The sequence below is a fragment of the Orbicella faveolata genome, unplaced genomic scaffold (assembly GCF_042242905.1).
Source record: "Orbicella faveolata isolate gen_17 unplaced genomic scaffold, um_ofav_v1 contig_2, whole genome shotgun sequence".
Lineage (NCBI taxonomy): Eukaryota > Metazoa > Cnidaria > Anthozoa > Scleractinia > Merulinidae > Orbicella > Orbicella faveolata.
In genome coordinates, this window is record NW_028301547.1 from 22,868,897 (window position 1) to 22,881,751 (window position 12,855).

The following is a 12,855-nucleotide window of genomic DNA, read 5'->3' on the forward strand; positions in this document are numbered from 1 at the left end:
AAAAGGGTGAACTCGCGTTCGTGGGCGCGGGGGCACTCGCTCTGGGCTACGCGGCCTTCCGGTTCCTTTAAATTTCGGCGCTCTCTGGCCAGAATATTTTTCGTGTTGAATAAAAAAAAAAAAGATCATTGTATACCATGGACTCTTCGCAGAAGGCTGGTTACGCCTCCACGTTGAAAGCAAACCCAAAAGCAAATGAACTTTTGGGTTTCGAAAATTTCGATAGTTTCAAAGAAACTATATGGGAGTTTCAAAAATTATTGGAATTACCTAAGTTTAATCAACTTTTTATGGAATGCGCTCCAAAAATAATTGAGTACATTTCGGAAAACCATGGTAAGATTGCCAAAGGCAAAGAAATGGAGTTCTTCGAAAATTTATGGGCGACACCATTTACGTGGATGAAATTGAAAGCTTCATCAAACAAGCCGTGGAAAAGATGGAAGAAAACACAGCTGCAGATTGCTGAGACTTTCGGCTCTCGGTGTGGCTCCTTTAAACCTTTTTACACCTTACTTATATGGACGCCAAACTCGCAAAGATATACTATGGTCCCGGGGGATACTGGAAAGGAATCGCCGCGATCAAAAAATTGGCCGAGGCCTCCAAGGTACCTGAAGAAGCCGCAAAAAAGTGGCTGATCAGGCAAGTGCTCTGGCAGATATTCCTCCCCGCGCCGAAACGAATTCCTCGGCCGAAATTCGACGTTCCCACACCCAATAAGGTCCACCAGGCGGACCTTCTTTTTCTCCCGCACGACAAGTTCCCCCGCGGCCGCAAAGTTTACAAATACGCGCTGACCGTTGTCGACGTGGCCAGCCGCTACAAAGAGGCCGAACCCCTGACTTCGAAAAATTCTGATGAGGTCGCCCTGGCCTTTCAGAAGATTTACAAGCGCTCGCCTCTGGAATGGCCTGAAATGCTGCAGGTTGACCCCGGGCGCGAATTCATGGGCGCTGTCACACAAGAGATGGACAAGCACAAAACCTTTATCCGGCGCGGGCGGGTTGACGTTCACCGCGACCAGGCCATTGTTGAACGTTTCAACCACACCCTGGCGGAGCGCTTGTTCGGCCACCAGTACGCCGTGGAAATGCTTCTCCCTGAGGGCAAGCGGTCCACCGCCTGGGTGAAAAGACTTCCTGAAGTTGTCTCGGCTTTGAACAACGAGGTCACAAGCCTTATCGGCAAGAAACCCGCCGTCGCCATCAAAGAAAAATCTGTTTATGCGAGGCCTTCGACACCTTATTCGAGGCCTGTCGGAAAACGCGAAAAAATCCTCCCCCCTCTTGTCCAAGTTCGTTATCTCTACCAGCCCGGCGAGCTTGAAGGGGGCGTGAAAAGGGCCACGGATCCAATCTGGTCTTTGAAAGTTTACAGTATTGAAAGATCTTTTTTCCAAACCGGATCAACCCGTTCTCTACTATCTGCGCGACGGGCCCAAGCGCGGCTTTGTTCGTGAAGAGCTGCTGGTTGTCCCTCCAAACACTACTCTTCCTCCGGCTGACGTGAACTAGATGTGATATTCGATTGGTTCGGTGTGTATCCCGTCGGGCAGCACCCACCGCTTGTCGTAATGAGCGCTCAGCCCCAGCTTCTGCTGCTCGTAAGTGACCATCTGCCCGTCCCGCATCCTGAAACCTCTGTTGCTGGCCATGTCCTTGCTTCCTTCCAGGGCTTCCTTAAAACGCTGCCATGACACCTCGTTCTGCTTCTTCGACATCCCCTTCGTGCTGAACTTCTTTTTCTCGCCCTCTTCTCCGTCGACATAATATCACTTCGAGCAGAGCGCGATCATCCGGCTGCCCTCGCACTCAAGCTTGAAGAGACCTGGGGTGCGGCCGCTCCACTTATCCCAAGACAGCCACTGATTTTTTCCGCCTCGAATTCTTGCTTCAACTCTGGCCGGACGACGTCCTCGAGCCTCTCGCCCGAGATCGCCATGTAGTTGCTGTCCGTGTCCATCTGGATTAGCTCGAAATCTCTTCTGTCAATGTACTTGTCGAGAAAGTCGTAGTAGAATTCCAGCATCCGCAGCTTCGCCAGCTGATAGACAGCGATTCCGATCTGGAACGGCCATCTGATCGTAATCCGGGGCTTACGGCTTTCCAGCTCGTAGGCCTGCCCGATCTCGTCGAGGTCTTCGAAATACGCGCTCCGCAGCGCTCTGTCGACAACCTTCTCGTCTTTCGTGTATATCACGTTCGTTTGCCGCTCCAGCGCTTCGATCATTTTCCCGTAAGCGCTGTTTCCGAGCAGTTTGAACACTTCGGCGAGCAGCGCCTTGCTTCTGTCCGTGTCTCCGGTCCGACGCGCCTCCGTCACCTGCTCCACAAACCAGGTGAAGATCTTGCCCGGTTCGTAGTCGATTGTTCTGGAAACCTCCGTGAAAACCGCCCCATGGTTCACGTACCACCGCGGCAGAGGGGCGTACACCAGCATCCGCTCTGCGGACGGCGCCCCCACAAGTTTTCTCCCGTCTCCGTGCTGCCTGCCCGTTCTCGCCAAGTACTCTCTCATGTGCTCCGGCACAGCTTCGGCGGGAACCTGCTTGTTGTAGAAGAAAGGGCACATTTCCTCGAACATTGGCCGCAAACGCTCTGGGATCTCTATGTGGTCTTCGGCGAAGCCGAACCACTCCCCGGCTTTCAACCGGCGAATCAGAACTTCGGCCGCTTCCGCTTGGCGGTCATCGTAATAGTGCACGACCTTCTCGTTCCCGCAAGGCATTTCTCTGAGCATGGTCGAGAGATAGAGAGCGCTGGCGTCGAAACCGAGAATCTTTTTGCAAAGACGCGGTTCTTCGAGCTGATGCGACCTTATCCCTGTGACGCCCGCTTCGTGGTACCTTGTGAAAACCAGGCTCGGTCCGCCAACAACCGCCCCTTTGAGCATTTCGTAAGCCTCTTTGCTTGGGATGTAAAGGTCTGCTCCGCGCTCGATTGCCCCTCGGAGCAAATAATGCAAACTCACCCCTGGCAGGCTCACCGCGTCTTTCAGAATGTCGATTCCTCTCTCGGTGTAGAAGCTTTTCATCTTTTCTAGCGCCTCGAGGCCGGGAGCGCATCAAGATTGTTGTAATAGCGCAGCCAGTCTGCGAAGATCCGCATCCCATTTTCTTTGAACAGCCGCTGGCACCCCTCCCACTCCTTCCGCGTGAGAACGTATCCGCCCTTCAGCTTCGAATACCAGGCCTCATATTCTGGGAGCCCAGGGAAATCGAGCTTTTCGGGCGCGTCGAACCATTCGTAAGGGAACCAGGATTTCCCGGACTCACTTCCGCAGGCTTTTACCCATTTCGCGTAGCTCGTGCCCGGGCCCAGATAGGTAATGATATCGAGGAAACAGGCCCCCCAGGTGAGCAGGAACATGGTTTTGTTCCCCTTCTTGGCCACTTTGACTTTTTTTGATACCTCGGCGAGAGTGCTGGCGAAGTGGTTTTTGATCAGATTCAGGTCGTACGAGCCTGAGTTGAAGCCCACGACAGGGACCTGGTTGCACCATTCATTAATTTTTTGCTGCTGGTCTTTTGTCAGCAGGTGCATGTCTTCTGGCACAAACTCCGCTTTCACCTGGTCCTGGATGTATTTCTCGCGTCTCTCCAGCTCTTTCAGGAACTTGCGGACCAGCTCCACGGGGTTTCTTTCGCAGATGTGGGTGGGCTTTCTTTCAAGAGTGTCCCCGACGCTCACGGAGATCGGCACGTGCGCGCTTTCTATCGTTAACGCGCCTGTCGGCTCTTTCCGATAATTTTTGTCGCCATACGCCTCGAAATCGTACAAGATCGCGTGCGGGTAAGTTTTCGTTTGCTTCCTCGGGAGTTCCCCCTTACTAAACCCAACTTCGCAAGCCCAGGCCTCGATTACTTTGTAGCCGCTCTTTCGCAGAAATGCGGTACGGTTCACAGTGGCTTGGTACAGTTGTTCGGCTGTTTTACCGTTTGTTATGACCTCCTGTCGGTTAGGATAACATTTTGAGCATCCGTGGAAGGGGCAGCCGTGGTATTGGAATACCGTCCTCGTTTCGTGGTGGTACCCGTCGACAGGAGAAGACTTCATTTTCCCGCCTTCTCGAGGAAGCCATCTATCACCCCCATGCCCGCACATTGCGTGGTGGATGTGGATTCCCCGGCGCTTCCCTTCTCGCTCCAGCCACAACACCGCTTGAACGGATGCTGAGCCCTTCGAGTACATCACTTTCTCGAAGGCCGTCAGGGGCGCTTCCACTTTTGTCCCCGGGCAATAGATAACCGTTTTTCCCGCGCTGCAGGTTTGATGGTGGCGTTGCAGATTGCAGGTTTTTGTGAATCTATGCCCGCAATGGCCGCATAAATAGGTTTTCGCCAGCTTCGCGATGTCTTTTATCAAGAAAGCGTGGCCTTCGTAGACACCTATCGTCAAAATATTTTTGAGTTTGGGGTTCGGGTTTCTTCTGAGGTGCCAAACCACTTCTCCGTCTGGAAGACGCTCAGGCTCGTAGACACGTATTCCGAGCCAAGATGAGACGGGCGAGCCCTCGTTCAGATGGGCTTCCACCTTGTCCAGCTCATCTAGAGACGTTTTCCTGAAGTTTGGTGGAATAGCATCGAGTTTGTAGAAACTCTGGGCCAGTCTTCGGGCTTCTTTTGTACAACGATCTGTTCGCGCCCCTCGGTGCACAGCGAGGCACCTAAATAGGCACAGGTTGTCGTTGTACGTGTCCAACGCCACCATCGCCCGGCCATGGGCAAGGTTGCGCAGCCAGTCAGGCAAAGGCCCTGTTCCCACCAAAGGCTGCCTGTCAAGCACAACCTTCAGGTCAACGTTGAAAAAGGCTTCGAACACCCACTTTGTATTGGGCCTGTCGACTTTTTCATTGTCGAGACGCAGTTCTTCCTGGCGGCTGAGCCATTTTTCCGCGTCTTCCAGTTTGTCATACCACTGTGAACCCTTAGGGTTCGAGTAGTACACAATAATCGTTCCATCCTCAATGTTTCGCAACTGGTACGCGAAAACGTGCCTCAGATAGAACGACGTGCTTACTCTTTCGCGTATCTTCGCCATAAAGTCTGGTGTTAGGTTTCTCCCCAGACCTCTGATGAAGCGCTATCGAATGTAACGCCGGCCTGTACTCTCTTCCCCTTCTTTCTCTACGTCATCGAACAGATCCAGAATCTCCTTCTGGTAGTCTGTCACCGTTCTGGTTTTCCGCGCAGGGAAGGGGTCGTACTCCCTCAGAAGTGCTTGCGCTTTTCTCGACTTTCTTTGGCGTGGAGGGGCTCTTGGCTGGTAAGGCTTCGGAAGAAGTGGCTTTTGCAGACGCGCCTGCGTTTCTTGAGAAATTGGTTCTTCCAGCACGTTCTGCACAACCTTTCTTATCGCTGGTGCGTTTTCTGCAAGAAGTTGATCGAAATAACGCAATACCTCGGGATCTATTTTTGCGAGTTCTTCTTCCAGTTTTTCTTGGTTGTTGGAAGCCATAGTGCCTTACGTTATAACATAAGATACATTTCTCTAACTGGTGTGTTTCTTTCTTTCAGCTCGAGCAAAACAAGTTCAAAACATTTTTTCGCTTTATCTCGCTTCCGGATAAGACGTTGTTTTAGCGCGTCTCCGCCGCAGGGCTTGCAGAGACGGTAGTCACACAGAAGACCGACTCCGCAAACTCTGCAAGGCTCTGGCTTTTTCATTCCTTTTTTCAGCTGGTAGTTGTGCTGCCCGCAATACGCCCCGTAACAACGCTATCAGAGACGTCTGTGGATATGATGAAGAAAGCAATTTGTGAATTTCTGCTGGAGAGTAACCCCAAAATCGTCGAATTGCAGACCTTCGTTCGACTTACATTGCAAATTGTGTCTTCAACAGTTTTCTGTCCTATACCTGTATCATGCTGAACATTGTGACAATCCACGCGATAAGAAAAACTTCCTCGTTGCCCAATCCTTTAAAAGCACTCCTCCTGAGTCTTGCTGTTTCTGATGTTGGTGCTGGTCTGTTGTGTCAGCCTTTTTACACCTCACTTCTGGTAAAATGGTTACAGCAAAACAACCTTGGCTGTAATACCTATATAATTTTTGAGGTCATTGGATGTGTGTTTTTCTTAGCTTCCTTCTTGGGTGTTGTGGCCATAAGTGTTGACAGATTTTTCGCAATTCATCTTCATCTCAGATATCGGGAACTTGTGACTCACAAGCGTGTTGTTGCTGTGGTGATATCAAAATGGGCGCTTAGTGTGTTTCTTCCTTTGACGATGTTCTGAATTCCGCTGGATATTCTTATACCTGTTTTCTTATTGTAGGATTTATTGGTCTTCTCGTCACGACAGTGGTGTACATCGGAATTTATGTAACCGTAAAAAGTCACAAGAATCAGATTCAGGCCCAGCAAGTACAAGAAGGAGCACAGAATGGCGAAATGGCAAATTTTGCCAGCCTTATTAAATCTACAAACGGTATATTCTACGTATATCTGGTGTTTTTGATTTGTTATTTGCCTTTCTTTATCAGTTTGGTCGTCTTTGTAATGAACGACCCCACTATCTCTTTAAAAAGATTTCATCTTTTCTCGTGGACTCTCGTATATCTTAATTCAACTTTGAACCCAGTAATTTACTGCTGGAAGATGAGACACATTCGACACGCTATCATGGACATACTGCGGAACATGTCATGGTTCAGAAATCGCGGAACACACTAATCTTAAGACCAGTCACTTGCAGTGTGGTTATTGTTATATCCTGTAATTTACTGCTTTAACCGTCAACCGCTGTTAAAAACCATCCAAAGAACTGCTGTAACATGTTCTCCCTTTTGATTGTTTGGTTTATGGTTAGAGAACATCGATGTAATTTGTGGTAGTTTTCCATGATCGTTTGCCTTATTAGATGTTTGTAAAGTTTTCTAAAGATAGCGGTACTCTTAACCTTGTAATTATGCAGTTGATAATAATAACGTGAATAAACATCGGAATAGTCAGTTCTAACTTGAAAATTAGATTTGTTTTGGATGTTAATCATATTTTAATTACTCGAAAAGTTGTTCTTCCCCTGGCTATGCTTTGTGTTCTATATAATATGTCTGGATTGTGATTTTATAGTCAGTGGAAGTTTCACTTCACTTTTTGATGTGGTATTGATTCTCTTGAACAACGTGCTCCTACAGGAAACACAATTGTTGTGCACGCCGCATGCGCAGTGCATGAAACCGTCAGCAGTTTACAGCTGTATCATCGATCAACATACTAAGCGACTTTCTGAAGACATGGTTTTGTTTTTCTTTTCTTTTTTCTTTTGAAAATGTAAAACGAATTTAGTCATGAAATTTCTTGAATGTAGGTACTAACTTGTTTTTGACGAACGTCCTGGTTATGTAGCTAAGGATCTTTTTTTCGGTTGTGTTTCGGCTGTCTTTCGGTCATTTACCACGTCCAAAATATTCGAAATTGAAGAGAGTGCTTTAGGTTTTCGCAAAAGATAAAACTTATTTAATAGACAGTATGCACACATAGACAGAGACCATTGACATTTTCCTTCTTGGTTTTAATGGATCAGTAATTCAAAACGGACATATACACAATAGCAGTTTCATCTCAATTTGACAGCTAACATCACTTATCATTCTCATTTCTCCCCAAAATTTGAAATGTGTTTCATAAAAACATTCGAGAGAGCGAGTTTCGAAAGAAGTTCTATAAAAGAAACTTCTATCGATGTTCCGAGGAAATGATCTTGTGCATTACTGCTACAGATCTACCTCAAGATAGCTGAAGCCATACCTTGGGTGATGCGCAGAACCTGTGCGCATTAACAGAAGTAGGCACCGTCCTTAATCGGCTCTGCCTTACGACTGTTTCTCTTCATATAGTACTCATTCGCTTAAACAATGCGTTACATCTATTTTGGAGATGAAGTTTTTGCCGTGCGAGATACATGCTCAGCACATACGAGTGGCACTATTTTGCAGGTGCACCATCAATTAACATACTAAAGGCTTTTTAAAGACACCCTTTTGTTTTCTTTGCTTTTTTTGTTTTGAAAATTATTAACGAATATTAAAAAATATTATAATGAATATTACATTCTGTTATGAAGGTATTAAATTTTTGTCGATCAACTCTCTGAGAATATAGCTAAGGATCTTTGCTCGATAATATTCTGAGCAATATCTCATTTACTAAGTTCAAAAGGTTAGAAATTCAAGAATTGTTTTTTTAGGTTTTCACTAACATGTGGCTTGTTTAATAAACTTCACACAGAGACCGCTAACCCATCCCTGTTGGTTTGATTGTGATCAGTTATTCGAAAGGTTTTACACCCGCTTTGAGTGTTGCATGCATAGGCGACATCTTTCGACTATCTCTTGACATTCCATCTTTCGACATGCTATGTAAACGGCTGAAATGTGATACTAGCGAGTGTTCCGGTTATTAGCGGAACCAATGACAAGTATATGACAATTACTGACCTCAAATGAATGAAGAAGATTGTGGACTCCCGATTTACGGAATAATTCAAACGATTTTAGTGTAGTCGATCGGCTCTCAATAGTGACTTCGGGTAGAATCGGGCCGCTACCGCTCAGTTAATATTCGAAAGATGTAAACATTCAAAGCAGTCGATTTATCCCTCACAGAATGTTATCTTGATGCTCCTAGCCTTAGTTTGATGTCAAATAAATCCATTTTTCGTGACTTAAAGTCGAGTTCGACCGTAAAAAAGCGACTTGTGCTTAGATTTTGAGGTAGGCCAGGTTACATAGCACGCCAAAAGATGGCATGTCGCGAGATAGGTGCTATGCACGTGACACTGAAAGCGGATGTAAACACCCACGTGTACAAATTAGCAGTTTTATCTCAATTTGATAGCAAACGTGATTTATCATTTCATTAATCGCGCTATGTTTTCTGAAAACACGACACTTTACTGCCGTCACAATCAGTATCATGTAAAGAATTTATTCGCGGCAAAGTGATCCAGTTGATCTGATGCGTCGAGAAAAAAAAAACTGGTTTGGACAACCGCTTGGACACTAGGGAGACTTCAGGCGATTATGGAGAAAATATCCTGTGAATTACTGCTACGTGATTACCCCAAAACCCCCGAAGTTAAAGACCTTCGTTCGACTTATATCGCTAATTGTCTCTTTCACAGTTTTCTGTCCTATACCGCCATCATCTTGAACATTGTAACAATCCACCCGATAAGAAGAACTTCGTCGTTGGCAAAGACTTCAAAAACGTTGCTCCTGAGTCTTGCTGTTTCTGATGTTGGCGTTGGTTTATAGAGTCAACCATTTTATATCTCACTTCTAGTCATGTGGCTACAACAAAACAACCCCTGCTTTAAGGCATATACGATGTTTACCATTATTATAAGTGTGCACGTGTTTTGTCTAGCGTCGTTCTTGGGTGTTGTGGTTTTAAGTTTAGACAGATTTTTGGCAATTCATCTTCATCTCAGATATCAGGAACTTATGACTCACAAGCGTGTTGTTGCTGAGGTGATTTCAATATGGCTGCTTAGTGTGCTTTCTCCTTTGATGATTTTCTGGGCTGGATACGATATTTACTATCTTGTGGAGTTTCTCCTCGGAGTTTTTTCGCTCTTTCTTACAGCATTGGTTAACATCAAAAATTACTTAACGGTACAACGCCACAAGAATCAGATTCAGGCCCTGCAAGTACAACAAGAAGCACAGACTGACGACATGGCGCATTTCGCTCGTCTCATCAAGTCGGCACTCAGTGTATTCTACGTATACGTGACGTTTGTGGTCTGTTATTTGCCTTACTTTATCAGTGTGGTCGTCATAGAAAGCAACGGACCGAATATCTCTTTGAAGAGATTTTCTCTTTTCTCGTTGACTCTCATTCACCTTGACTCATCTTTAAACCCAGTGATTTACTGCTGGAAGACGAGACACATTCGACACGCTATCATGGACATACTGCGGAACATGCCTTGGCTCAGAAATCGCGCATCACATTTATCTTAGGGTAGGCAGTGTTATGCCATCTATTCCCCACATTTATTGCTGTTATTGTTGATAAACGCCTTTTGTGTATGACATTAACTACGAGCAGTCTAAATTTAGCTGCCTGAAGACAAACGAGATCGTGTCAAACTGACTCAAAGTGTTTTAACACTATTAATATAGTTGTTCAGCACATATTCCGCTGTGTCTTTTTTCGGTGTTTTAGAAAAGGCTTTATTTATCAATGAATTTATTTGATCTTGTTACTGTTGTTCGCTCCTACTTGTGGAGCCGAGCCCGGAATAAATAACTGATTACTTCATATGCAATAGTCGCTTTTGCGGAGAGCATTACATACTGAGGAGTATAAGAGTATAAGGTATTGATATAGCTTAGTAACTTCTGACACAGTTGCGTTCTATGGTAGTTTTATGCTTTAAGCAAGGATTAATCGCAATAGCCTGGAATAAATTTGATCACAGATCAGAATATTGATGGATACGTTGCTACGTTGTTTCAAGAAATAGCAGTTCTACTGGCCGTATTGTTGTCTCTTTCATTTGCATAACAGAAACTTGAGGTTAACAGCAGATGAAACTGGCAGCAGTTTGCAGGTATTCAATGGATTAATTTTCTAAGTGGCTTCAGGTTAAGCAACCGTTTTCATTTGGTTCACTGTTGACAGTGGTTCCTTTTGGCAGTCTTAGATGAACTAATAACTATGCAAGTGCTAATTTATTTTCGATCAGTGCACTTATAATGTAGTTAAAGTTCGTCATTCAGTAATATTCTTCATTTACCGCGGGTAAAACGTCTGCCAAGTTATTGACAGCCGTTTAAGTTTTCACAAACACAATGCTTGATTAATTGACCTGACACTCACGCCAATGACGGTTACCTCTCGGTTTTATAAAAGCAAAAACGTGAAGTCTGCGTCAGGGAAGTTGCCCATAAGGCCGGAATTTATCCCTGTTTCTGTAGCATAAAGCGACCAGGAGTATTGATAGTCCCCCTGGATGGGATGCTGGTCCATCGCTGGTTGAATAGCTATTCATTCTACTCATTAACAATTCATCGAGTTTAAACGAAGGAACAGTCATGACCGTGACGATGTTTGGATATTTGATCTTAATTAGCACAAATTTTTACGATTTTATTTCACCTCAAAGTTCGCCAAAAATGCTCCGCTGGGCGTCGTATTTTCAACTCTCTTCTTGCTGTTTGGAAATGTGGTCGTACACGTTCTTTCGTGTTTGATATGTTACTTACAAATGTCAAGACCCACGGATATAATTTAGCAATTTTATTTTAATTTGACCGCAAACTTTATAAACCAGTCGATTGAGGTATATTTTTTTTGCAAACAAAACATCTGACCGTGACAGATGTGTGGAACACTTTTCTGCTGTCGTTCACTGAGGATTGGTAGTTGTATTAGCAAAGACAGAAATCATTTGCGCTTACGTGATCCAGTTGGTAGGTGGCGTGGGAAACCAAAACTATCTTAGCTTGGTATAGATCGTCTCGTAAGTCAAACGATTAGTGCCCTTAAAAATTTTTCGTTACGATTTATTCCTTGCCAGTTTTAACTGCAATACTAGCTGTGACAATTACGATATCTGAGGTGGCGAGTTATAGAGCACTGAATTGACTTCGCTTACTAAGGATCATGCTAGCTTAACGGTCATCCAATTGGTTTATGGCGAGAAGGAAGAAAACTCTATTAACTTTGTAAACATTGTTGTATGTCATACTCTCACTGACATTAAAAACATGAGTTGATGCCATGAAATCATTTTGTGAATTTCTGCTACAGCGCTCTCCAAAAGTCTTCGAATCTGCAGACCTCCGTTCGACTTACATCGCTATTTGTATCTTCAACAATTTTCAATCCACGCGATAAGAAACAGTTCGTCGTTTTCAAAGACTTTGAAAACATTGCTCCTGAGTCTTGCTGTTTCAGATGCTGGTGTTGGTGTTGGTGTTGGTCAGCCTCTTTACACCTCACTTTTGGTAAAATGGTTACAACAAAAAGACCCTGGCTGTAACATCCATTTGGCTTTTGCGATCACAGTAAGTATGTTTTCCTTGGCCTCTTTCTTGAGTGTTGTGGCTGTAAGTGTAGACAGGTTCTTGGCAATTCATCTTCATCTGAGATATCAGGAACTTGTGACTCACAAGCGTGTTGTTGCTGTGGTGATCTCAATCTGGCTGCTTAGTGCGCTTTTTCCTTGCTTGGTGTTCTGGGTCTCGCGCGATATTTTGTCACCTATTGAGCTTTCTGTTGGAGGTTTTTGTATTCTTCTTACAACAGTGGCTTACATCAGAATTTATTTAGCCGTGTGACGTCACAAGAATCAGATTCAGGCCCAACAAGACATAGCAGAGAGTGGCGAAATGGCAAATTTTGCTAGCCTTGTTAAATCTGCGGTCGGTTTGTTCTACGTATATCTCGTGTTTTTGATTTATTTGCCTTACTTTATCGGTTTCGCCGCCTTTGATATGAATGGCCCCAGTATCTCTTTAAAGAGATTTTCCCTTTTCTCATGGACTCTTGTATATCTTTACTCATCACTGAACCCAGTAATTTACTGCTGGAAGATGAGACACAATCGACACGCTATTATGGACATACTGCGAAACATGCCTTGGTTTAGAAATCAAAAATCGTCATTTTCTCGCAAACGAGTATGGTGACCTACCATTTTTTTCTGTTGTTTAGAATTGAGTAATAAATTTCTCTGTGTAAAATAAATATGGACCAATTCTCAGTGTAGAACAAAAAGCAATCGTCGGAAACGTGAATTTAGCAAACAATCGTGACTACAATCATGGTGCTATTATAAGGATTTATGTGGGTATAAACAAGGTGCTTTTGCTCCTAAACGAATATGGGGACCCCTCAT

The 12,855-nt window shown here is 44.9% G+C and overlaps 1 protein-coding gene and 5 pseudogenes across 1 annotated transcript; 4 read left to right on the forward strand and 2 right to left on the reverse strand.

The window, feature by feature from the left end:
* Positions 1-428: 428 nt before the first annotated feature.
* On the forward strand, positions 429-2,727 carry LOC149112501 (uncharacterized). Its single transcript, XM_089290378.1, has one exon. It carries the CDS (start codon positions 521-523, stop codon positions 1,460-1,462), a length of 942 nt encoding a protein of 313 aa, XP_089146504.1. The 5' UTR covers positions 429-520; the 3' UTR covers positions 1,463-2,727.
* On the reverse strand, positions 1,514-3,824 carry LOC149112502 (uncharacterized; annotated as a pseudogene).
* LOC149112503 (uncharacterized) lies at positions 3,611-5,459 on the reverse strand (annotated as a pseudogene).
* A 281-nt stretch (positions 5,460-5,740) lies between these two features.
* On the forward strand, positions 5,741-6,678 carry LOC149112504 (melanocyte-stimulating hormone receptor-like; annotated as a pseudogene).
* Positions 6,679-9,025: 2,347 nt separating this feature from the next.
* Positions 9,026-9,970, forward strand: LOC149112505 (adenosine receptor A3-like; annotated as a pseudogene).
* A 1,765-nt stretch (positions 9,971-11,735) lies between these two features.
* On the forward strand, positions 11,736-12,646 carry LOC149112506 (melanocyte-stimulating hormone receptor-like; annotated as a pseudogene).
* Positions 12,647-12,855: the final 209 nt, after the last annotated feature.